General features: G+C 44.5%; 2 protein-coding genes across 8 annotated transcripts in view; both read left to right on the top strand.

The window, feature by feature from the left end:
• ZNF620 (zinc finger protein 620) overlaps positions 1-9143 on the top strand; it is a 14719-nt gene extending 5576 nt beyond the window's left edge. Inside the window, exons 2-5 of the mRNA XM_045509773.2 lie at positions 1042-1102; positions 5667-5793; positions 6272-6385; positions 8125-9143. Of these exons, the coding sequence (XP_045365729.1) occupies positions 1079-1102; positions 5667-5793; positions 6272-6385; positions 8125-9131 (1272 nt within the window). The 5' untranslated portion in view covers positions 1042-1078 and the 3' untranslated portion in view covers positions 9132-9143. The remainder of the gene's footprint in view (positions 1-1041; positions 1103-5666; positions 5794-6271; positions 6386-8124) is intronic.
• ZNF621 (zinc finger protein 621) lies at positions 6353-24594 on the top strand. Of its 7 annotated transcripts, none has more exons than XM_074345176.1 (6): positions 6353-6385; positions 10972-11005; positions 15816-15901; positions 21306-21432; positions 22011-22115; positions 23399-24594. In XM_074345176.1, exons 3-6 carry the CDS (start codon positions 15878-15880, stop codon positions 24457-24459), a joined length of 1317 nt encoding a protein of 438 aa, XP_074201277.1. In that variant the 5' UTR covers positions 6353-6385; positions 10972-11005; positions 15816-15877; the 3' UTR covers positions 24460-24594. The 7 variants fall into 7 exon arrangements, with proteins under 7 accessions (XP_074201277.1, XP_074201275.1, XP_074201278.1 ...); XM_074345174.1 differs by lacking the exon at positions 6353-6385 and adding an exon at positions 8951-9047; XM_074345177.1 differs by lacking the exon at positions 6353-6385 and adding an exon at positions 10464-10569.

Genomic DNA, 24594 nt, shown 5'->3' with positions numbered 1-24594 from the left:
TTAACTTAGTATCAAGGAACCATTATTCACAGAGCAGACTGCTGGGCTGTTAACTGAAATCTCTCTCCAGGCTGGGCCTGGAACACACATCCGTGTATTTGGTGGGAAAGGGCTCTAATGCTACATGTTAATAGCTCTTTCCCTAAACTGTGCCACACACTGGAACCCAAGCAGCAGTTGTATCTCTAAAAACAAATAACATGATGAAAACAAGGCAAACTTGCCAGCACTTATTATGTGCCAAGCACTACTGTAAACACTTTGCCAATTCATGAACTCATTTGAGATTGGTACCACCATCAAACCCATTTAACAGATAATGAAACAGTTAAAGCAACTGCTGCTAGTCACCCAGCTGACAAGTGGTAGCCAGGTTTCTCGACCTAGGTAGTCGATGCTCTGAACCGATAGACATTTGGCCCCTTAAGTGATGGGCTCCCCTATTTCCGTTTCCAGTCCTCCTACAGCAACTAGCCAGAGAATCCAGGGCCCTCTGGCACATGTGGAGCAGTGGTCCCCCAGTACCTGGAAGGGCATCCAGAAGTAGTGAACGCTAGAGAATCCTGGGTAATTCCCAGTCTGCGGCGTAAGCCAGGCATCCCCTGGAGGATGTCAAGGACCCGAGCCTCAGGCGGGCAACTCTGCCTGATCCTTACCATCTCCCAAACCAGGGGCAGGCCAGTTGCGGCAGGGATAGGGGACCACAGAGATGGGAAACTTCCGAGGCTCCTAGAAAGGAAGGGAGACGGTTAACGCACTTCCGGCTGAGCCTGTCGGAAGCTTTTCAGAAGCCGGCGGTCCCACGCTTTCTCTGCTCCTGCGCCGCGCGGAGTTAGTGGTTGCCTGGGATGCTGGTGCCGGCGTCCGGGCGACGGATTCGCTTTCTCCGGGCGTAGTACCGGGTTCTCCAACCCCTGTGCCTTTTCAGTGAGGGAATAGCGGGATGGAAAGGGGCTAGGGCGGACAGAGGTGTATGCGGGGTGCGAGGCAGCATCAATCTTACTCTTGCCTGTTTATTTTCTTTTCATTATTACTTCTCAGGACCCAGAGGGCAGTGTGCGAAGCAGAGACGCCTGCCATGCTCCAGATCACCTGGCGCCCGGTGAGCGAGCATCCTCCAGCCTCTGTGGCTGCCTTTCCCTGCCCTCTCACCCTTTCGCTGTCAAGAGAGCAGGTGTCACCTCTGCATACAGGTCCAGGCCTGTGGCTTCCATTGTGCACCTGTCATTGTTGGGTGTGTTTAGGGGAGGAGAGGAGTTAAGGGGAGTGGAGAAATGAGAATTCCCAAGGTAAGACATAATCAGGGAAGAAAAAGACAAGTAGTGTGGGGGAACTGATCGGGACAGATTTGACAATTAGGGCTGAAAAACAGGAATTCACTAAAAAGTGGAAATCTGCATCACAGCATACAAGGAAGACCCTTGTCACTCTTGTCCACAAGATTGGAAAGTATTCGTTTAGATAAAGCAATTCTAGTAGTTTTTACAGGTCCCATTGGGTTTTCTACATAAACATGTCATCTATGAATAAAGACAGTTTTACTTCTTTCTGGAAAGAAAGATTTCTTTTATTTCTTTTTCTTGCCTACTTGCACTGGTTAGACCCTCCATTGCAATGTTGAGTAGAAGTGAGTGCAAGTATTCTTGTCGCCTTCCTGATCTTAGGGCAGAAGCATTCAGTGTTTCAACATTAAGTATGATCTTCACTGTCAGATTTTGTTTTGTTTTGTTTTGTTTTGTTTTTTGTAAATGCCCTTTATCGGGTTGAGAATGTACTCTTCTATTCCTTTGTCCCCTAGAATGAATTGGAAAGTATTCCTTCCTCTTCAACATTTTGGAAGAATTTGTGTAGAATTGATTACATTTCTTCCTTAAATGGTAGAATTCATCAGTGAAATCATCTAGCATGTAGTTTTCTTTTGATAAAGTTTTAAAATACAGTTTCAATTCCTTTGGTAGATATAGGGCTACTCAAGTTCTCTCTTTCTTCGTGATTGAGTTTTGGTAATTTGGGTCTTCCAGTGAATTTGCCCATTTTATCTAAGTTGTAGAAGTTACTGGCTTAAAGTTGTTCATAAGATTTCTTTATTATCCTTTTATTTGCAGTGGATTTGCACTTTTTTTATTACGAATATTGGTAATCTCTTTGTTCTCTTTTTTTCTGAGCAATCTGGCCAGAGGTTTATAAATAGTATTGATATTTTCAACTGCTTTTCTGTTTCTTTGACTTTCTGTTTTGTTTTGTTTTATTTTGTTTTGTTTTGTTTTCTGTTCTATGCCATTAGTTTCCATTTGGATCTTTATTTTCTTTGTTTTGCTTACTTCATGTTAAATTTGCTATTCTTCTAGATTCTGAAGGTGAAGCCAATGTCATTGTTTTAGACTTTTCTTTTTTTTTTATTTTGTAACATAGATTTGAATGCTATAAATTTCCCCCAAAGTACTGCTTTAGCAGAATCTCTCAAATTCTGGTATGTTGTGTTTTTATTTTCATTTGGTTCAGAATACTTTCTAAATTCTTTTCTGCTTTCTTCTTTAATCCCTGTGTTACTTAGAAGTGCATTATCTAATTCGCAAATATTTGAGAATTTTCCAAGAGTCTTTACGTTATTTCTAATTTAATTCCATTGTAGTAAGCGAACATGCTTTGAATGACTTGAATCCCTTTGATTTTATCAAGACCTCTTTTATGACCCAGAATATAGTCTGTCTTGATGAATGTTTCTTGGACACCTTAAAAGAGTGTATATTTTGCTGTTATTGAGTATAGTGTTCTATAAATGTCCATCAAGTCAAATTGGTTAATGGTATTGCTCATGCTTGCTACATCCTTGTTAAAAGGGTGTATTGAAATTTCCAGCTATAATTATGGATGTGTCTGTTTCTACTTGCGGTTGCATCAGTTTACCTCATGTATTTGAAGATGTACTAAGTGCATAGACATGTAGAATTGTTGTGTTTTCATGGTGACCTGATCTCTTTGTGTTTATGAATGACCTTCTTTATCTCCTATCATTCTTTGCTCTGAAATCTGCATTGCCTGAAATTAATATAGCTGTTTCAGCTTTCTTTTGATTAGTGGTTTTTTTTTCAGTTTTTCCTTTTGACATGGTGTATTTTCCCATGTTTTTGCTTTTTAATTTATTCCTTTCTTTATATGTAATGCACATTTCTTGAAGGCAGCATATGGTAGACTTGTGTTGTTGTTTTTTTTTAATCTAATCTGAAAATGTTTGCCTTTTGGGATGTTTAGATTATTTATATTTGATGTCATTATTGGCATAGTTAGATTTGAGTCTAGTTAAATTTGAGTTTGTCATCTCCCTATTTTTCTCATTGTCCCAAATGTTCTTTGTTGCCTTTTCTCCCTTTTTTCTACCTTCTTTAGGGTTAAGGGTATATTTTTTATGATTCAATTTTTACCCCTTCTTTGGATGCATATAAACTACACAGACTATAACTGTTTGTGTTACTATTTTAGATTTCTTTAGTGTTTGTAGTATACATGTTTTAAACTTTTTTTTATTGAGTTATAGTCATTTTACAATGTTGTGTCAAATTCCAGTGTAGAGCACAATTTTTCATTTATACATGAACATACATTCATTGTCACATTCTCTGGTAGTATACATTTTTAAATTATCACAGTCTACCTTCAATTGCCTGTAATAGGCTCTTTGAGGTTTTCTTACAGCTCATGGATGTTCTGTTGGTTTTGCCTTTATTTTTTTTCTCTTTCTGTATTTCATTTTGGTCAGTTTTTATTGCTATGCCTTCAAGTTCATATTTTTTTTCCTGCAGTGTCTAATTAGCTGTTAATCCCATGAAGTATAGTTTTCATCTCAGAAATTATAGTTTTCATATATAGAAGTTTGATTTGGGTCTTTTAAAATATTTACCTTCCTTATCTCTATTTAACTTTTGAACATATGGAATACATTTGTAATAACCATTTTAATGTCCTTTTCTGTTAATTCTAACTCCTATAAGTTCTGGGTTGGTTTTGATTGATTGATTAGTCTCCTCATTAAGGGTCATGAATTCCTGCCCCTTTGAGTGGCCAGTAGTCTTTGACTGAATGCCTGATGTTGTAAATTTCACCTTGTTGGGTGCTAGCCATTTTTATATTTCCCAGAATCTTCTTGAGTATTTTCTGGAAAAAAGTTCAGTTACTTGGAAACAGTTTGATTCTTTTTGGTTTTGAATTTTATGATTTGTTAGCAGGATCTGGAGCAGTGCTCAGCCTAGGAATAATTATTCTCCACTACTGAGGCAAGAGTTTCCTGAGAGCTCTGTGTGATGGCCTGCTGATATGAATTTTTCCAGTATGGCTAGTGGAAATAGTCTCTGTTTCTGGCTCTGTGTGAACACCAGGCCTCGTGCCCTTCAGTCCTTACAAATGATTCTTTCTCTGGCTTTGAGTAGTTTCCTCACACCCATTCCCTGGTGAGTACTCTGCTGACTTTTTGAGGGGGACCTTCTGTAGGTAACTGGGATTCTTTTCCTGTGCAGCTTTCTCCTCTCTGGTATCCCGTCCTATAAACTCTGCTGCCTTGGTCTCCTCAGACTCCACCAGGCTCTGCCTCAGTTCCCCCTCCCTGTGTTGCAGCCTGGAAACTCCCAAGGTAGTACGTCTGGGGAGTCCTAGGGCTCACCTCTCTGCTTCCTGTCTCTCAGGGACTGGTGTCCCTCATTACTCGATACCAGTATCTTGAAAACCATTGTTTTCTGGAATTTGTCTCATTTTGGTTCAGGCAGGAGGATACATCTGATCCCCATGACTCCATCGAGACAAGAAGTGGAAGTTTTTTCTCAGCATCTTAAAAAATTCCCCTTCTACTTTTTCCATGTGGTCTTTTGCCATCTCGACCCCCTGGTCTTGATGTGTGTGTTGTTCTTCCTTCTCTGAAAGCCTTTAGGACCTTTTTTGTGTCTCATTTTTCTGAGGCTTCTCAGTGATGTGCTTTCGTGGGGGTATTTTTCATTCATCGCCCTATGTGCTTTGGGAATCCTCTCTCCTCCCTGATGCTTTTACCAAGTTATAAAAAGCAGTTCACACTTAACAAATCAGGAGCTCATCCTTGGTTTTGTGGTGTGAATCAGCCTCCTTTTCATTTGCTTCCTCCTCCACCAGCAGTTAAGATTCAGCTTTCCCTGCTCTTCTACATACTTTAGTTACCATTTATCCTTTTTCTGCCTTCCAAAATTCTGTTAACACCTCTAGTCTGATTTGAGTCTTCTCTACTTGGGCCATTGTGTTGCCGTCACTTCAGTAGGATTAGGGAGGGAGTGGAGATCAGTACAAAAGTGCTGTGGGCGGCGTTTATACAGATGTCCCTTGTACATGTGCACACAAAACCCATGTAGGGGAAAGGAGCCAGAGGGACCCACAGGTACACAGAGCAGGACATGGAGGAGTTGACACAGATCAGCAGGTGGAGGAAGAGCTGTTTGCTGGGGATGACCACAGAGGGGTGCAGCGAGTCTTGGGCTCCCCTGTTGATGAGGGCAATGCTGGCTGAGGGCTGGCTCCTGCGGGGAGGGGTGCTGGGGGTTGAGCACTGGATAGCTGTCCTCGGCAATACCACCAGCTCCAGTAAGTCTCTGCCCTGATACTTAGGCTCCTCTGCCTTCACCTGGAGCTTGAGCAGGAACCTGTTGTTTCAGGAGCGGGTGACCTTTGAAGATGTGGCTGTGTACTTCACCCAGAATGAATGGGGCATCCTGGCCCCTGCACAGAGGGCCCTGTACAGGGAGGTGATGCTGGAGAATTACGCAAACGTGGCTTCCCTGGGTATGACATCTCTTCTCCCTGCTGTTGTCTGCCTCTGCCCTTTAAGCATCCTGGCTTCTTTCTTCCTTAGACTCTGTGGAGTCTCTAATAACCCTTGTGGGCAGTTGCTCTGAAGGCTGAGCTCCCCAGAGGCTAGTGGGTGGGACGAGCCTTGGGTTCCTAGGTGTTGAAATCACTGTCCCTCCAACCCTGGGAAGGACTCTGTCCCACGTGTGGAGGGAATAATGAAAACTTTCAGGAGCTCAGCAGAGCCTCGGCCTCTGTCTTCAAGTTCTCTGAATATTTGGGACCTGAACAGAGGATTATTCCAGTACTCTGCCTGGCACTGTGGGAATTTTCTCTCCTCTAAGATGCACAGGCTGACTTCACTTTGTCTCTCCCTCCCTGGTTCAGTGCAGGAAGACAAAGACAGCTGAGAGGGGAACCTGCTTCATGATTCCCTTTATCTTTCTTTTCTTGTTTCTTTCTCCCTGGGCAGCTTTTTCGTTCACCAGACCTGTTCTGGTCTCTCAGCTGGAGCGAGGGGAACGGCCATGGGGCCTTGATCCCTGGGAAGCTGTGGGCAGGGAGGCCCTTGGAGGAGTCTGTCCGGGTAAGCATGAGACCCTCCCGTTTTTGTTTGGCCTGCTTTCTTGTTTTCATATTTCACTGTACAAAGCATTTCTTCTCTTGTGAGACTGTTTTTGTTCCTCTGGAATCACTACATGTGATTCTCCGCATTCACAGTGGTCGCCTCCCTCAAATGAGGCCATTCTCTTTCAAGAAAGGCAAGTCCGCAGGCTTTCTTTGCATGTTCATGTTTGCCTCCACCTCACCCTCCACTAAATGACACCATCTGAGCAGCTCTTTTCAGCCCTGTCACTTGGAAACATTTTATTTTTCCAACATTTTATTTTGTGCAGGGATGAGGATGTCAGCCACCTTACAAGGAAAATAGACTTCCGAGGGCCTTTCTGGCCATCCACGTATTGATAGAGCATGTTATTTCCATGGGAAATTGAAGTCTGAGTTCCCAAACACTGACTTGGCACATTTAAAAATTTTATTTTTATGATGAAATTTCCACTCATATGCAGACACCAGCCAAGTGCACCCACATATCCCTCACCTCAGTGGTCACCAATATCCTGCCACTCTTGTTTTATCTTTCCCTCGTGGACACTTCAAAATAAATTTTTTAAAACAGATGAACGTTTGAAGCAAAACTTGTAAATTAAAGTTTGATTGACATGAGAATTAAAAATAACACAGTGTATATATTTATATATATTTTGCCATTGTTATTCTGCTTCACCTCTTCTCTGCCTATTAAAATTTCCTGTGCTCTTCAGAATCTTTACAGAGAATGCCCATTAATAATGCACATCGCCCCACCCCTGCCCCAGCCTTGTGTGCCTTTTTTGGATGTGACCCCAAGACTTCAGGTTATCTGGGTAAAACATATTTTCTAAACGGTTTGTTTGTAAACACATGAGGTTTTTGCCCCGGCCTGGCACTGATGATTATATTAGCCTGTAAAAGGCCTCAGTAACAGAGAGAAAATAGCCTTTAGGTTTTCCTTTTTGGTTAGTGTAGGATTTCACATTCCATACTGTTGTATTAAACTCTATACACATCCTATATAGCCTTTTAGAAAAAAGGACAAGAATCACTACTTGGCCATCTCTGCAAGTGATGATTATTCTTGGAAGACCTCTTCACTTGTTCAGTGCTCCTTTATTTCAGAGGCAAGCCCACACTCTGTCCCCTTTCCTTCTGGATGCTGTGGTGTTGGCCCTGCCTGGTCCCCTCAGCCGCAGCATAGGAGCCTGCTGCTTTACTAGAGCCAACTTGATGACAGAGATCAGTTCTCTTTCAAAGATTATGACGTAGATGATGTTCTTAAAAATAAGCAGCTCTTAAGGAATTTCAGCCCCTGGGACCCTTTGTTGTACTTGAGCTGCACAACTACCCTTTCTTCTCCAATCTCTGTGGTCTTGCTCTCACCTCGGCCTCGCCATTTATCACTTCTTTATGTCCACCCTAGTCCATCCCACTTACTGGGGAGAAAGCTATTAGTCCTGCTGCCCTAGTTAACAGTCTCTGTGGCTTTCCAGTCCTCACACTCTTCACAGGAATGCCCCTGGCCTCGCCGCTCTCTCTCCCATGGAGTCTTCCACTTGGGGGGGTTCTGCTGTGTGGTGATGTTTGGGAGCCATTGGTGTACACACTGGAAAATATCCACGTACTCAGGGCAAATCAGAGCCTCCTGATTTCATTTCCCTTTATTACAAGTATTTTCTTTTTGTGATGTCAGGGGCTGACACGGGTATTTTCTTTTTGTGATATCAGTGGGGGAGATCAGAACTGACAAGGAAGAATCAACTCCTCAGGAACACATTTCCAAAGAAGTGGAATCCCACAGACTGACAGTCAGAGGGCCGCCAGGGAACGTGCCCCAGGACCTGGACTTTGGGAGATGCCAGGAGCAGCAGCACAGCCAATGGATACTTAAGAAGACAGAGTCAAAGAGGAGAGATTATACAGACGCATCAACCAGGCATCAGGAGGCCTGGGCCATCAAGAGCAGGGAGAAGCGTGAGAAATGGGGAAAAAACATTAGTGTTAGCGCACAACTCTCTCCTAACCAGACAATTCCTAGTGATCGGATATCTTATAAATGTGGAAAATGTGACAGAGACTTCACTCAAATGGCGGACTTCCACCAACATCAGAGCCGTCACACTGGTGAAAAGTCTTTTGAATGCAAAGACTGCGGAAAAGACTTCAGGTATAACTCCTTACTTCTCCGGCATCAGATAACCCACACTGGAAAGAAACCATTTAAATGCAAAGAATGTGGGAAAGGTCTGAGTTCAGACACAGCCTTGATTCAGCATCAGAGAATCCATACCGGAGAAAAGCCCTACGAGTGTCAGGAGTGTGGCAAGGCCTTCAGCAGCAGCTCTGTCTTCCTCCAGCACCAGAGGTTCCACACTGGGGAGAAACTCCATGAATGCAACGCATGCTGGAAAACTTTCAGCTGTAGCTCAAGTTTCATTGTCCATCAGCGAATGCACACCGGGGAGAAACCCTATGAATGTAAAGAGTGTGGGAAGCGATTAAGTTCCAACACAGCCCTGACTCAGCATCAGCGAATCCACACCGGGGAGAAACCTTTTGAATGTAAGGAGTGTGGGAAGGCCTTCAATCAGAAAATCACCCTGGTTCAGCATGAGCGCGTCCACACTGGCGAGAAACCTTATGAGTGTAAGGTGTGTGGGAAAACCTTTAGCTGGTGTGGAAGATTCATTCTGCATCAGAAATTGCACACACAGAAGACATCTGTCCCGGAGTAACACAATCCACAGCTAGCCTCGCGGTGCCTCTTCTTATTTCTACCCATTTTCATGCTTTTTAGCAGTGTCATCTCTGTCTTTCCTGAGCTGTGCTCATTCTTAACCGTCTGCTGCTTCTCCTATGCATCTGCGTAACTGCAATGCCTACTTCTCTGCCTGTCCCACTAGGATGTTTCGTTCAGACTCTCAGCTTCCACCGTGAAACCCTCCTCAAGTTCTCTGAGCCCTTGTGTCCCCAGCATGAACTCTGTTTGCAATTAGAAAAGATAAAAAAACAAACCCCCAAACTTACGAACATCAAAGAAAAGTTTCCAGATTGAAAGGATACACCAAGTGCCCAGCAAGCTGGACTAGGGGGAACCTCCATCAAAGAACATCACTGTGAATGATCAAAACATCAGGTTTAAAGAGGAGATGCTAAAACGTTTCTAGAGAGAGAAAACAAAAGATCAGGAGCAAGAATGGCATTGGGTTTCTCAACAGCAACATTGCATGTTAGACGACAATGGTGTATGCCTTCAAAATTCTGAGGGAAAATGATTTCCACCAGAATTTTATACTCTCAAGTGTGAGTGTAGAATGAAGGCATTTCAGACCTTGTAGATCTTAAAACTTTATCTCCCATACATCCTTTCTCAGATGTGCAACACTAAACAAAGGGTAAACTGGGAGGGAAAAAAGACAGATATATGGATTCTATATTACAATCTGAACATTGTAAGTGTCCTAAACTCAAAAGCAAAGGGGCCGTGTCCATGTGGAGCCATCTGCATCTTGGAGGACATTCTTAATAGGGTGCAGACTTTCAGAGACCTCCCTCAGATGCAGGGCCCACCCTCACTACTTCTGGCTCTGCAGTGACTCTTCATACTCAATTGCAGTCTGTGCCTTTGCAAAAGCTGGGATGTCTGTATTGTACCCTTTGAGTCAGATGCAAGGGCCTGTTTGTCTTAAGTTTGTTCATTTCATTACTGTTCCAAGTGACCTCACATCAGCAAAGATTTCCTTGTAACTTCATCTAGTTATTTCTCATGATGGTGAAAGAAGGCACTATTATTTTCTGTTACCTGTGGATACAAGGGAAGAAGTAAGTGTGTTCTGTTGCGGCATCCACGTATAAAGCAGCTTGACTTCGCCCACTGCAGGAAGCAGAAGGTAGTGGTTAGTCATTCAGAGCCAGGCTGACTTTGGGATGAACCCAGACATGTGACCTTGGTTAAGTTATGGAAACTCTGCACTAATTTCCTTTTCTGTAAAATAGGGAGGACCATCTACCTCATAGGTTTGTGTTGAGGATCAACTGCATTAATACATATAGAAGTGCTTAGAACAGCGACTGGAGCATAATAAACAGAAGTGTTTTGTATTATCATCATGTCATTGATGATGAGTTTTGAGTTATCACGTATATACCAGTGAAACAGTCACCACAATTGAGGTAAGAAACACAGCCATAACCCCCAAAACTTTGTTTATGCCCCTTGGTAATCCCTCTCTCCTGGCTCTTTCCAGGCAACTACTGATCTGCCTCTGTCACTTTGGTTTAGCTTTCCTTTCCTAGGATTTTATACACATGCTGTCACACTGTACTTACTCTTCTCTTTGGTCTAGTGTCTTACTCAGCAGAATTGTTTTGAGATTCACCCATGTCGCATACATCACTGGTTTGTTCCTCTCTATTGCAGAGTCATAGTCTACTATGGCTATACCACCATCTGTTTGTCCATTCACCTCTTGATGGGCATTTAGGCTATGTCCGGTTTTGGGTTATTGCAAATAAAGCTTCTATGAGCATTTGGGTTCAACTCTTTGTAAGGATGTGTGCTTCTGTTTCTCTTAGGTAAACACCAGGAGTGGAATGGCTGAGTTATAAGGTAGGTGTATATTTAACTTTTTCAGTGTCTTCAAACAGTTCTACAAAGAAGTTGTCACTCTGCATTCGTACCAGCATTGTGTGAAAGTTCCACTTCTAATATATCTTCGTCTACACTCAAAAAGATTGTCAGTGTTTTAAATTTTAGCTATTATAGTAAGTGCCTAACACTATCTCATTAAGATTTTAATTTGCTTTCCCTAATGACTAATGATGTTGAGCATATTTTCATGTGCTTACTTGCCTTCCACTGTGTCTTCTTTGGTAAAGTCTCTGTTTATATCTTTTGCCTATGTTTTTACTGGGTTTTCTTTTTATTGATCTCTGAGAGGTCTTTATTATAGATGCAAGTCCTTTTTTAGGTATGTGATTCCCAAACATTTTCTCCCAGCCTGTGTTTTGTCTTTTCATTCTCTTAATGATATTTTTTTGAAGCGCAGAAGATTTTAAAATTGATGAGGTCTAATGTATCATTTTGTTCTTCTGTGGATTATGCTTTTAGTGTCATATTTAAGAAATCTTTGCCTCACCCAAGTTTACAAAAGCTTTTTTTCCTATTTTTCCTTCTAGAAGTATTATAGTTTTAGATTTTACATTTAGTTCTGTTCTGTCATCCATTTTGAACTAAACTTTGTATAGGGTGTGAGGTATGGGTCTAAGTTTCTTCCTCCCTCTCTCTCTCCCTCCTTTTTTAAAACAGGTAACCTACTGCAGCACCGTTGTTCATATATGTGTGGGTCTGATTCTAGATTCTATTTTGTTCCATTGATCTATCTATTGTCCATCTTGATGCCGTTAACACCCTGCATTAATTATGGTAGTTTTCGAAGTGTTGAAATTATACAGTGTTAGTCCTCCTACTTTGCTTTTTGCCAAAGTTATTTTGGCCATTCCAGGTCCTTTGCATTTCCATATGAATTTTAGAATCAGTTTGTCAATTTCTACAAAGTATATCCCGGGATTTTGAATGAAATTGTATTGAACCTATAGATTAATTTTAGTATAACTGGCATCTTAAGTATATATAGTCTTTCAACTCATGAACATGGTAAATATCTCCTCTTATTTAGGTTTTTTATTAATTTCTCTGGGCAATGTTTTATAACTTTTACAGTATAGGTCTTTCACACATTTTCTCAGATGTATGTGTATTTCATATTTTTGATGCTATTATAAATAATAAATTTCCAATCTTAACTATTGGTATGTAGAAATATAATTGATTTTTGTATTTTGACCTTGTATCCTGCAACCTTGCACAACTCACTTATTAGTTCTAGTAACATTTCATAGATTCCATAGGATTTTCTGACCTTGAGAATCATCTTCACAAATAACAATTTTACTTCTTCCTTTCCAGTTCTGCATGCATTTTCTTTCTTTTTCTTGTCCTTTTGTACTGGCTAGTGGCTAGGGGTGGGGTGTCTTTTAAGGAGAGCCAGTCTCTGGCATTGGCCAGGTGAAGGACATCTAGCTCCAGACTTGAATTTTGCTGAAACTTGAACAGACTCCCTAACAGCTGCAAAGGCCCAAGTCTCTCATCTCTCTCTCTTGGTTCACCTTGTCATCTAGCTGCCTCTGGGTCAGCACCGCCTGAACCCTGTCCCTCTGCTGAGACTGTGTGGGGAAAGAATGGGCCCCTGGTAGCATGCTCCCAGTTTTCTTCTCCAGCTCCCCCTGATGTCAGTCATCCTCCCAGTTTGGGGGTTTTATTTGGGCCTATCAAAGCTTCCTGATTTCTTCTCCCTGCACCATGATACCAAAGGGAAATTGCATGTCCAGTTTTGTTTCCCTTCAGATTAGTCCTAATTGTAATAACTGGCTGATGATGTTTTACAGAGCTTGTGGTGTACATGTGCATATGTGTATTGCATCTGTACACATGTGCCTGTCTCTGTAGTCTAATCATAGGGGTTCATTCTGATAGGTTTAGAGAGGGGGCAGTATGCACATATAAGTACTCATCATGCTATTGTTCCTGGAAATTTAATTCTATTTAAAACAATTGATTTGCATAAACTTTACCATAAAAATAGTACAGGTTTTATAAAATGAACCATTTCTGTGATAGGTAAAATCTCTGTGTCAGGCAGCCTCCACAGTGGTCCTTAGTGATTCTCAACCCGGCATTCATGCCCTCGTGCCTTTTGCTCAACACTGAATCATGACTGGCCTGTGATGATAGTATGTTGAGACAGTGATGGGACATGACTTCCAAAGCTAGGTCATAAATGACATTGCAATTATCCTCAGCCTCTTGGATTGCTTACCTTGGGTAGTAGTCTGTCACCATGTGGTGAGGACACTTAGGCATGTGCAGATACCCATGTGGGAAGGGATTGAGGTTTCACACCAATAACCAGTACCAACTTGCCAGCCATGTGAGTGAGCTATGAGGGAAGCAGATCATCCAGCCTCAGTCCAGCTTTCAGATGAGTGCGGCCCCAGGTGATACCTGATTGTATCCTCACGAGAGATCCCAAGCTAGTCCCATCCAGCCAAGCCACTCTTGAGTTTCTAATCTACAGAGAATTTGAGAGACAATCAATGTGTATTGTTTTCAGCCGCAAAATTTTGGGGTGATCTGTAATGTATCTAATGTAGTATCTAATGTTGTAGTAACCCAATATACTCTTTATGGTTAAAACGTCTTTATACTCTAGTTGGTCAATAACTAAGTCCAATTCGTATGAAAGGAGTAACAAACTTCTGGGATAGTCATATTCAGATATCCAGGGTTCTTTTATCTTCTAGCAGTGAGAGGCCAATTCCCTTTTTTTAGCTCTGGAGTGCTTGGTGAGTAGGAGCCCTGTGTCTGGAACTGTGTTCAGCAGACCTATCACAGTGGTCAAAGGAAAAAAGTCTGTTCACGTTGGCAGCCACATTGGCAAGAAGTGGTCACGGGCGGGAGTAAGGCTACTGTTGACCCATTGCTTTTCAGAAGCATCATCACTGTAGTGAGGAACTTGCTAATTGGTTGTTGTCCAGTGGGTAGGACTGTCACTGATTGGCTGACTTTCAAGGGTGTTTTTCACTGATTGGCTTATGTTCTGAAGCTTGAGGCTGCCATTGGTTTGATAATTTTCTGCAGCATAGTTAAGGAGGGGTCACCAAAGTGAGAATGTCACTCATTGGCTGATTTTCAGAGCATGTGTGTTGACCTGAAGTTAGGTAAACTAAGGGCAGTTACTTGTTTGTGACTTGGGACCTTGGTCAAATTAACAGTCTTTTCCTTTCTTTAATCTAAAAATCAGTACTTTTAATTTTTAATTCTCGCCCCCCCCCCCCCTTTTTCTTCCCTCAGCCAAACCTGCAGGAGAGACTGTAAGGGATTAACCATATCTTTATTTGTGGAGTTACGATTTTGTTTTTAAGTCAGTGTTGAAATTTAAGTTATTTAAGTGCCAGTTATTAGGCGGAAAAATAGCTGTAAACTACAGAATTTTTGTAACTTATTGTAAAAAGCTAAACACAGGACATTTAGGGCGTCCAGCCAAAGTCAATACAGGACGAAATCATTTCATATAGGACGTGTCTCGTATACATTGGATGCCTACCAACCTTAGTCACTATTATTTTGGTTGTTAAGGGAATCTGCCCTAAAAGGTCCCATACACGTCTAGGTCCTAGGAAGGGAGAGGGCTTTAAAAAGGCAGATGGAAACCATGGTTTTCCTAAGGGCTGCTCAGCCTAGGACCCAGGATCCCTGGCTTGTTTAAGAGATGGCACAGCAGGGGCCACTCTCCCCCTACTTGTACAGCCCAGGCTCCAGGTGACAGCCGATGGGGCAGTCCGTTAAGAGGCCGAGGTCTGAGTAGAGTGAAGCTGCATCAGTGCCGCGAAACCCCAGCCAGAGTCCGCTGAGGGTTGGAGCACAGGGGCGGAGGCACCCGGGGCGCCGGCCAGTGGCCACGCGGTGAGTGGCCACGCGGCGAGAGCCCGCCCGAAACCCCGCCTCCTTAGGTCACGTGGGGCCGCGCGGCGGGGACCACCGAGATGGGCGGCCTCCGGGCGGCCTAGAGGGGCAGTCGGTGCATGCGCTCGCTTCCGCAGCGGCTTTTAGGGACCCGCTTCTCTGGATTCGGAAGCGAAGCGGATGGGTTCCGGCGAGTTGTACGTGCCAGGCTGGCCTGGTGCCGGCTTCCTCGCTTCCCTTGGCGGCTCATCAGCACCCCGCCCTGAACTCGCCTCTCTCTGACCCGGAGCTCTCCCGAGGTGGCTGCGGGGCCTTCTAGAGCCCTAGTCCAGCCCTTTCCCACCGAGGCGTGATCCTCTTGTTTGTCCTAAAGAGCTGGGCCCTACAGCCTCCCGCGCCCGGGACTGACGCTTCTGCTGTCTGGGGTCTCCTGCTTCCTTGGGTGGAGATCCTGGTCGGGTCTCCTGTCACCATCACCCACTGGAACACTGAGTAGCTTCCTCTTAATCCAAATCCAGCCACCCCTGTCTGTCCTCTCCATAGGCACCTTTTTGGGGTTCAATGTAATGGTCCCCAGAAGCGGGGTTTTTTTGTTTCTTTTTTTTAATTTAGATTTTTAGGTTTGTTCAGCCCCAGCTCTGCAGGGACAGGATTCACCTTGGGTCCCTCGGTCCGCTCGGTGTGAATGCGCTCAGGAACGCTCTTGGGCAGAACAGGCAGGTGGAGGATTGTCCCGAGGACCAGGCAGAGCAGTTCATGAGGAGGTTGGGGTGATCAGCCAGAGGGGGCCTGACAGAGTCTCTTGTCAGTGCTGGAAATGAGAATGGGAAGGCTGCAGGCAGCTGTGGGTGACGCAGGACAGGGACTATCGTACTCATGGCTCTTATTCTCTTAGCTTTTAAGGTTCTTGCTTTTCCAAACCCAGAAGACAGTGCCTGGAGCCAGGGGACATCAGCCATGCTCCAAACCACTTGGCCTCAGGTGAGCTGAGCTTCCTTTCAGTCTTTAAAAAGAATCACATTAGCTATCAGGTAATCAGGAAAGGACCAAGAAGGCCTAACTTGGCCAGACTGTGGTTTCTGCCTTGAGTCCATCTGCAGGGCTATGGTTGTAAATACGTGGTGGAGGAAATAAAGAGTTTTTTGTGTGAAGAGAGGTGCATTCAGATGTATAGGTTTAAGTGGGAAAAGGGTAAAAGCCAAGAAATTCTCCCTGAATGTGGAAATCCAGATCATGTTCTACAAATAAAAGTTGTCTGAACAGGCATAGAAAACAAACTTGCCAAAGGGGAAAGGGAAGAGGGGAGGGATAAACTGTGAGTATGGGATTATAAAAAGAAAAACTTGCCTGCTGAGGTCAGAGAATTTTTTCACTGAAGAGATTGCCCTACAAATAGATGTATCCCAGAGAGACCAGCATTGTTCTTGCCACATGTGCTTTCTAAAGGCTAGCTGCATAGTACTGAATAATGCAGACAAGTTCCCTTTTCTCATGAAAGGTACTTTTCCCAAAATAGGCAGTCTGTAAACAAGTAAGTTAATACTGCAATTACATGTTGCTGAAGTACAGTGCTTCTCAAACATGTGATCCACGGTTGGGTGGCAGCAGCACCTGGGAGCTCATTAGAATTGCACATTGTTGGGCCCCAGCCTAAATCCAGATTCAGACTGGGGAGGAGGGTAAGTGGGGTCAAGAATCTGTTGTAGCAAGCTCTCTAGGTGATTCTTATGCACCTTCTCAAATTTGAGAAGCCCCAAGGAAGCCACTTTTGAAGGTAGTGGTCAGGGAAGCCCTCTTTGAGGTCACAGGAGGTTGAGACCTCAAGGGTGAGGTAGAAACAGTCTTGAGAACTACTGGAGAGAGAGGGGAAGAACTTTCCAGAGAGGATAGCATATACAGAGGCCCTGACCTGGGGAGAAAGCTGTGGGTATTCTGGGAACAGGGAGAGGTCAGAGGAAGTAGTTCAGTGTGAGGTGGGCCAGGTAGGCACATGTCTTGTAGGTCACTGTGAAGACTTTGGTTTCTGTTCTAGGTTCAGTAGGAGGACGCTAAAGGAGATTAAGCAGGGGAGGTGAAAGGTTAGAATTATATATTAGAAAGGTTTTCAACTCATAGTAGTGAGTTGGTTACAGAAGAGTGTGAGTCAATTACGAACTTAATCCAGTCCAGGTAAGAGATTAAGTATTGCCCACGCCCACTTTTTAAAATAGACTTTAGAGAAGTTTTAGGTTCACAACAAAACTGAGCAAAAACCACAGAAACCCCATGTGCTTCCTGGCCCCACACATGCATAGCCTCCCCATTATCAACATCTCTCACTAGAGTGGTATGTTAGTTACAACTGATGAACCTGTGTTGACACATCATAGTCACCCAAGGTCCGTACCTTGCGTTAGGGTTCACCCTTGTAATCTATGGATTACAAATGTATAATGATATGTATGTATTAGCATAGTAGCATACAGAGTATTTTCACTGACTCTCAAAATCTTTTGTGCTCTGCCTTCCCTTCCTGGCAACCCTTGATCTTTCTGTCTTTTCCAGAATGCATTCAGTTGAAATCATAGTGTGTAGTAGCCTTTTCAGGTCGGTTTCACTTACTTAGTAATACTCGTTTAAGATTCCTCAGTGACTTTTCATGGGTTTGATAGTTTGTTTCTTTCCATTGACTCATTGTAGTACAGTTTAGCCATTCACCTACTGAAGGACATTTTGGTTGCTTCCAAGTTTTGGCAATTATGAATAGCTGCTCTAAACATCCTTGTGCAGATTTTTGTATGGTCAAAAGTTTTCAACTCATTGGGAAGATAGCAAAGAGCATGATTACTGGATCATGTAGTAACAGAATGTCTAGTGCTAGAAGAAACTGTTATACTGTCTTCCAAAGTGGATGTACCAGTTTGTATTCCCACCAACAGTGAGTTCCTGTTGCTCCACATCCTTGCCAGGGTTTGGTGTTGTCAGTGTTTCAGATTTTAGCCTTTCTAATAGGTGTGTAGTGGGAATCTCATTGTTTTAATTTGTTTTTCCCTGATGGCATATGATGTAGAGCATCTTTACATATAATTATTTGCCATCCGGATATCCTCTTTGGTGAGGTATCTGCTCCAGTCTTTTGCCCATTTTGTAATGGGGTTGTCCGTATACTTGAGTTATAAGAGTTCTTTGTATATTTTGGATAATAGTCCTTTATGATATATGTCTTTTAAAATATTTTTTTGTATCTGTGGCTTCACTGTCTTCTCAGTTTCTTGAAGTATTGTCCTTTTAAGGTAGGGTTTAATTCCCCCGTCTTTTTTTTTTTTTTTTTAATGGAAGTATATAGTCAGTTTACAATGCCCCCCATCTTTTCTTTCAAAAATATTTTTCCTTCAAAACCTTCTCAGCTGGTCTTTCACACTTACTTTTTTCAGATGATTATGATGATCCCCTACCCCTGCATAAATCTCGGTGATTTTTTTGGTGGGGGAGTGGATATTGATTTCGTAGAAAAAATTGGGGATAATTGACTTGTTTACAAGTTTGATTGTTCCCATTCACAAACACTGTATGTTCCAATTTATTCAGTTCTTTTATTTATTTGAATAAACATTTAGTTTTCTTCATCTTGGTCTTGCAAATTTTTATTAGGTCTGTTCTTAGCTATTTTCATGTGAATGGAATCTTACTTTGTCCCATTCTGTCTTCTAATTGTTTACAGCAGTATTTAGGAAAACAAATGATTTTAATTTACTTATATCATATCTAGCTAACTTACGGAATTATTTTGTCAGTTTTAAATGTTTTTTTGTTTATTCTGTTGCCTCTTGGATTTTTTTAGACAGATAGTTATTTTGTCTGCAAGCAAAAATATTTGTTTCTTCCTTTCCTGTGTTTATGCCCTTTTTCTAGTCTTTCACAGAAAGTAGAACCTCAGTGCATGGTAAAGCATCAGTCGTCAACTTAATGGATGTGCTCTGACATTTCACTGTTAAGGTGGTATTTGCTGTTGTTTTTGACCTTCCTAAGTTTAAAACTTTTTATTTGTGGTCAAACCATTTTTGAAATTAGTTCTTTCAGCAAATTCATATTAATCATCTAGTATCATCCAGTAATGAACAGAACAGAATCCTTACCTCATGACTTACATCCTGGTGGTGGGAGAGAGACAATAAACAGTGTAATTTATCAGATGATGAAAAATACTGTGGAGAAAAATTAAGTGTGGCACATAGGGACCATCCACAGGAGAAAAAAAATTTATCAACAACCTATCTTAAAACAGTAAGTTCCCCTTTAATACTAGACATTTTGAGGGGCTCATGAAACCTGGGGATATTTGATAGCAGATGGGAAGAGCAGTTTGGGGAGGAAGAGATGGCTGGTACTAGACTGGGAGGAGAAAGTTGTGAGAGTGCTCTGGAGATGCTGGGGAGTGAGGTTTGACTTACTGCCAGCAGAGGTGAGCTTTGGTTCACCTGTGAGCCTGTGGTCGCTGTCCTCAGAAGCCCTTAATGTCTTGTGGGAGTAGGAATTACTCACAAGACGTCATGGTTCTGTCTGGTGTTTGGATTCTTGGCTCAGACTATTTGGGGGTGGGGGTGGCGCCCTTTGGACCTTATCATTGTCCAGTTTAAGGGTCAGCTCTCCCTTGGAGAAGTCTCTAAATTTGTTCCTTTTCTTTCAGTGTCTCATTTTGAACTGAATTCCCTAGTTCTTGTCTGAAAAGTATCCCCTCCTAAGGACCTTAGTGTAGTGCCAGTAGAGCTGCTGGGAGCAGTTTGCGTTGTCAGAATTTATCCTTAGAGTGTGTTTCTTCCCTGCGTCCTCCAGGAACATCGTGAGAGCATTCCCTGCTCCCTGTCCCCTGTGCTGACTCCAGTGCACAGGCTGCTTTAGGGGCTGCCAGGAGAGAATGGGATACTCAAGAGTTAGGGGCTTAGCTGAGCCCCCACTGGTTGGCATTTTCATTTTCAGTGGGTGAAAAGAACAAGGCTGACTGCATAGGGTAGTGAGAGTCTCCAAGGAGACGGAATCATCTATGGGTCATTAAGGCAAGAAGGTGCAGAAATCATGAAACCCCTTCCAGAGTGGGAACTCAGGCTCTCCCTGGTCTGTGCTCTGCTGTCTGTAGAAGCAAAGAAGGTAGCCTGTGGATGCCCTTAGAAACCACACTTGCATCTCATGGAAGAGGTGGAGGCTATGGCTCCTGGGATGGTGGGTGCGGTTTTGAAATAGTTGATCCCTCAGTCTATGGAGGAGGGGCCCTTGTGGCCTGGAGGGAGCACAGTAAAGATGGATTGACAGGTGATTCAGGGAGTTGGGAGTTTGATAAGATGTTTTCCGAAGATGGCGCAGCACCACGTGATGATGAGGTTTGTGTGTGAGCCACGTTTTTGGAGAAATTCATGAGCCCAGCGTGGGAGGTAGCTTGCTGTGTGGGGAGAGTCCAGGTTTGCTGTTTGACAGATTTGGGTTGAAATCCCAGCTCTGTCACTGCCTGGCTATGTGATCTTGGGCAAGGTAAGTAATTTTTCTGAACCTTTGTTTCATCCTTTGAAAAAATGGGAGTCCTAACTCCTACTTCCTATGTATGTTGTAAAGAGTGAACAAAATATGAGATTTAAAAGTACCCACGCAGGAGCCTGGTACCTAGGGGCTGATCCACTAATATGAGTTCCCTTCAGTCTTGGGAGGATGGAGGTGGCCCCAGAGGAGGCAGAGAGGGGCCCACTTTGGCAGGTGGGATGGAGCTCAAGATGGAGAGATGTGCCTGTGCCCAGGGACAGCGCACAGCCAGCCTTCTCTGAAGACAGGTGGTTCTTCAAGAGAGCTAGCTTTCTGATAAGGTAAAAAGGTATACAAAGAAATGTGTAAAATTCTGGGACTATTTCTAAGGAGTGGCTCCTCTGTGAGTAGTGGAAGATGTTGGGGAGGGCCAGGAAGCAGCTTGGGGCAGGGAACAGATGCGGCCGTGCACCTGTACTTTGGATGGGTGGAGACCTGGCAGGTGGCAGCTGCCTGCAGTGGTTGGTATGCAGAAAATAAGGTGTCAAGTGATGGAGTACGTGAGGGTAGCAGGTGCTAGGGGGACAGATGCGTGGAGACAGGAGCATAGAGGTTGATGTAGTCCCCAGGCAGGAGAGCCCTAGATGCCAGGCTATGAGGCTGGGATGACAGTTGGTGCCCGAGCTGAGCAGATGGGACAGCATTGGCAGTCTGTGTTTGGAGGTGGCAACACTAGCTGAGGGCTGACCCTGCTGTGGTGCTGGGTGCTCTTGTGCACAGAGCAGATCTTCCATGGGGCTCAGAGTCGTGGACCCTGGCAGGTCCATCTCTTCCCTGCAGCTCAGACTGCCCACCTCTGACTCTCACTCAGAGCTTGAGCAGGAACCTGTTGTTTCAGGAGCCAGTGGCCTTTGAGGACGTGGCTGTGTACTTCACCCAGAACCAATGGGACAGCCTGGCCCCTGCTCAAAGGGCCCTGTACAGGGAGGTGATGCTGGAGAATTACGCAAACGTGGCTTCCCTGGGTAAGGTCTCTCTCAGTGGCCCTTTATGATAGTTTGACGCCTCCCTTGGATGTTTTGGAGATTCTAGTAGCCCTTAGGTGTGATGGCTCCAGAGGGGTTTGCAACCAGCCTGTGGGGTTGCTGGGTAGGGAAAATCTCTGGTTCCCTTTGGCTTTGGAATTGCACTTTATTACATCCCAGGGAAGAGTGTGGTTCTTCACCCTGAGGGTAGGGACTCTGGCAGGTGCCCCTGGGAGCCCTCTGTTTCTTCATCCTTCCAGTGTTGTGGGATGTGGGCCCTCTCCTTTGTGGAGGAGTCTCCCAGGATATTAGTACAAACATCCTTCCCAAAGGGATTTCTTTTCTTCTGAGTCAGCGCAAGCTTGCAGTTTCTTCCCGAGGAGAATCGCTGTCACCCTGGCCTTACCTGGGAGCGCAGTTGAGACCCCTTCCTCAGAACCCCTGAGTGGCTCGTTGGTCTCCCGGGCAGCCCACTTCTCCCCTCCTCAACTAGCCTGTTAGGGGTGGGCTGAGAGATCCCCAGAACGGCTCTGGGTGTCTCCCCTCAACTTGTCTGCTTCTTTTTCTTGATGGAGTAGCATTTCCATTCCCCAAACCTGTTCTGATCTCCCAGCTGGAGAGAGAGGAAGCACCGTGGGGCCCAGATCCCTGGGAAGCAGAGGTTTTGAGAGACATCTGTCCAGGTGAGTAGAGGACCCAGTGGTTCCAGGTTTTGCCTTCCTGGTCGACTAGAAATGTTTCTTTTGCAGCAGAGGGAAAAACTCCCTGTAGTTTCCCTCTGACCTCTGTTGAAGTCCAGCCCTGAGCCCAGAAGGACCAGTCCCTGGGAGTGCGGGGCTCACGCGGTGGCACATTTACACAGCTGTCCTCCTGCAGAAAATCTGACCCACTACCTCTGAAACTGCTCATTTTCTCACATACCAGTGGAAGTATTTTATGTTATGCCAATTTTCATGGCAAAGAAGCAGGGTTTCAGCCATACTTCAAGGAAAATATGATTCTGTGGGTCAGACTGATTTATTTGTGCCATAACTATGATTTTATTTGCCTTTTTAGTGTTTAAATCATTTCTAGTATTTAAAAGTTCCTCATGCCATAATCTTGATAAGTCTTGTATTTATTTTATATGAGCTGTAGAGGAAAGGGCAAGAATATCCACCCCTACCCCCAGCACACACACCCCAACCCTAAAATTTCCCTGAGACTGCTTACCAGTCCTGGGAGCTTTTGATTTACTTGGGTTTTTCTTTACTTTTGGGAAAAAAGTTTCCAGGCCTCACTTCTCACACATCCTGTGATTTTGTAAATAGTGGTCCCTTTAGCAGTAAAACTACAGTGGCCTACAGCTCTCCGATCAACTTGTGTTCCTGCTGACTTCCTGAAAGAAATAATCTTTTATCCCAGAATATTATGTGGGATATTTAAAAGTAGAATCTTTAGGCCATTATTTAGAATTCAGGATTTGGGGTGGTTTCCTGGCTTCCAGGTAGGGCACTGGGATCCCTCGTTTTCCTGGTTTGTGTTTCTGGGCTGCTGGTCCTCGTGGTGCCCGGGCTGCTCTGTGGCTCCCCCTGGCTTTTCTTCCCTCTGGGGTCTCCCTCTCTCTTTTAAAACCTGTTTCCATTTCCTGCTGATCCCTCTTTTCTCTCCCACTGTTTTCCCTTTTTCCCCTCCTGCCCCCTTTCCTTCCCATTCCTGCAGTTCTCATTCCGCCCATTTTGCCTGCCCTGGTTCGTTCCCAGCCTTCCGTATAGGAGGCACTTCCTAGTCTGTTTGCAGTGTCGTCACCTCGTTACCTCTCCATTTGTGTGTTACTGTTTTTCTCTCTCATCCTCCTTAATGGATACTTGTAGCCATCTCTTGGGTGGACTTAAAAAACCACATCCTACCAGGGAAAATCAGGCCCACTGGATCCTGTTTTCCTTTCAGTTCAGTAACAGGGAGCACTTGTGGTTTCTTTGGTCAGGTGGTGAGTCCTGGATCAAGACCGAAGAGCCAACTGTAAAGCAGGAAGCCCCCGAGGAGACCAAGTCTCACAGAATGCCGATGGGAGGGCTTCTCAGAAACGTGTCTCAGCACTTTGATATTAAAAGCAAGGCAGCGTGGCAGACTTTCAGTCTGAATCCCAATCTGATACTTCGGGGTGGAATGAAGTTCTACGAATGTAAAGAATGTGGGAAAATCTTCAGGTATAACTCCAAGCTCGTTCGGCACCAGATGAGTCACACTGGGGAGAAGCCCTTCAAGTGTAAGGAGTGTGGCAAAGCGTTCAAGTCCAGCTATGACTGCATCGTGCACGAGAAGAATCACGCTGGAGAAGGGCCCTACGAATGCAAGGAGTGTGGCAAAGGTTTGAGCTCCAACACAGCTTTGACTCAGCACCAGAGGATCCACACAGGGGAGAAGCCCTACGAGTGTAAGGAGTGTGGCAAGGCCTTCCGCAGGAGCGCGGCGTATCTGCAGCATCAGAGGCTGCACACCGGGGAGAAGCTCTATAAGTGCAAGGAATGTTGGAAAGCTTTTGGTTGTAGGTCACTGTTTATCGTCCACCAGCGGATTCACACCGGGGAGAGACCCTACCAGTGTAAGGAGTGTGGTAAGGCATTCACTCAGAAGATCGCCTCCATTCAGCACCAGAGAGTTCACACCGGGGAGAAGCCTTACGAGTGTAAGGTGTGCGGGAAGGCCTTCAAGTGGTACGGCAGTTTCGTTCAGCATCAGAAACTGCACCCTGTGGAGAAGAGGCCCCTCAAGGCTCTGAGGCCGTCCCTGACGAGTCCACAGTGCCCCTCTTCGGCCCCGACTCCGGTGCCTCCACAGGGCCCACGCTCTGCTCCGGCTGTGGCCATGCCTTCACTGACCTTCCCACACGCCGTGCTCATTCCTGCCTCTGGGCCCGTGTTCATGCTGCTGCCCACATCCGGAATACCTCCTTCTCCCGTCCAGATAGTACGAGTCTTCCAGGGTCTTGCTCCCACTGTGAAGCCTTCCCCAGTCATCCTGACCCCTTCTTCTCACCCATCGTGAGCTTTGTCTTGCACTTAACACGCAGCAGATCCTCAACCGAATTTGAGTTTGCGTCACAGTTTTTGCTCACCATACGTGTGTTACTACTGTTTCAGCACAAACTCCATTGTCATCTATATATATTTTAAGACTGTG

The sequence above is a fragment of the Camelus bactrianus genome, chromosome 17 (assembly GCF_048773025.1).
Source record: "Camelus bactrianus isolate YW-2024 breed Bactrian camel chromosome 17, ASM4877302v1, whole genome shotgun sequence".
Lineage (NCBI taxonomy): Eukaryota > Metazoa > Chordata > Mammalia > Artiodactyla > Camelidae > Camelus > Camelus bactrianus.
The sequence above is the reverse complement of the archived record's forward strand: the minus strand, read 5'-3'. Positions and strand labels throughout refer to the sequence as shown.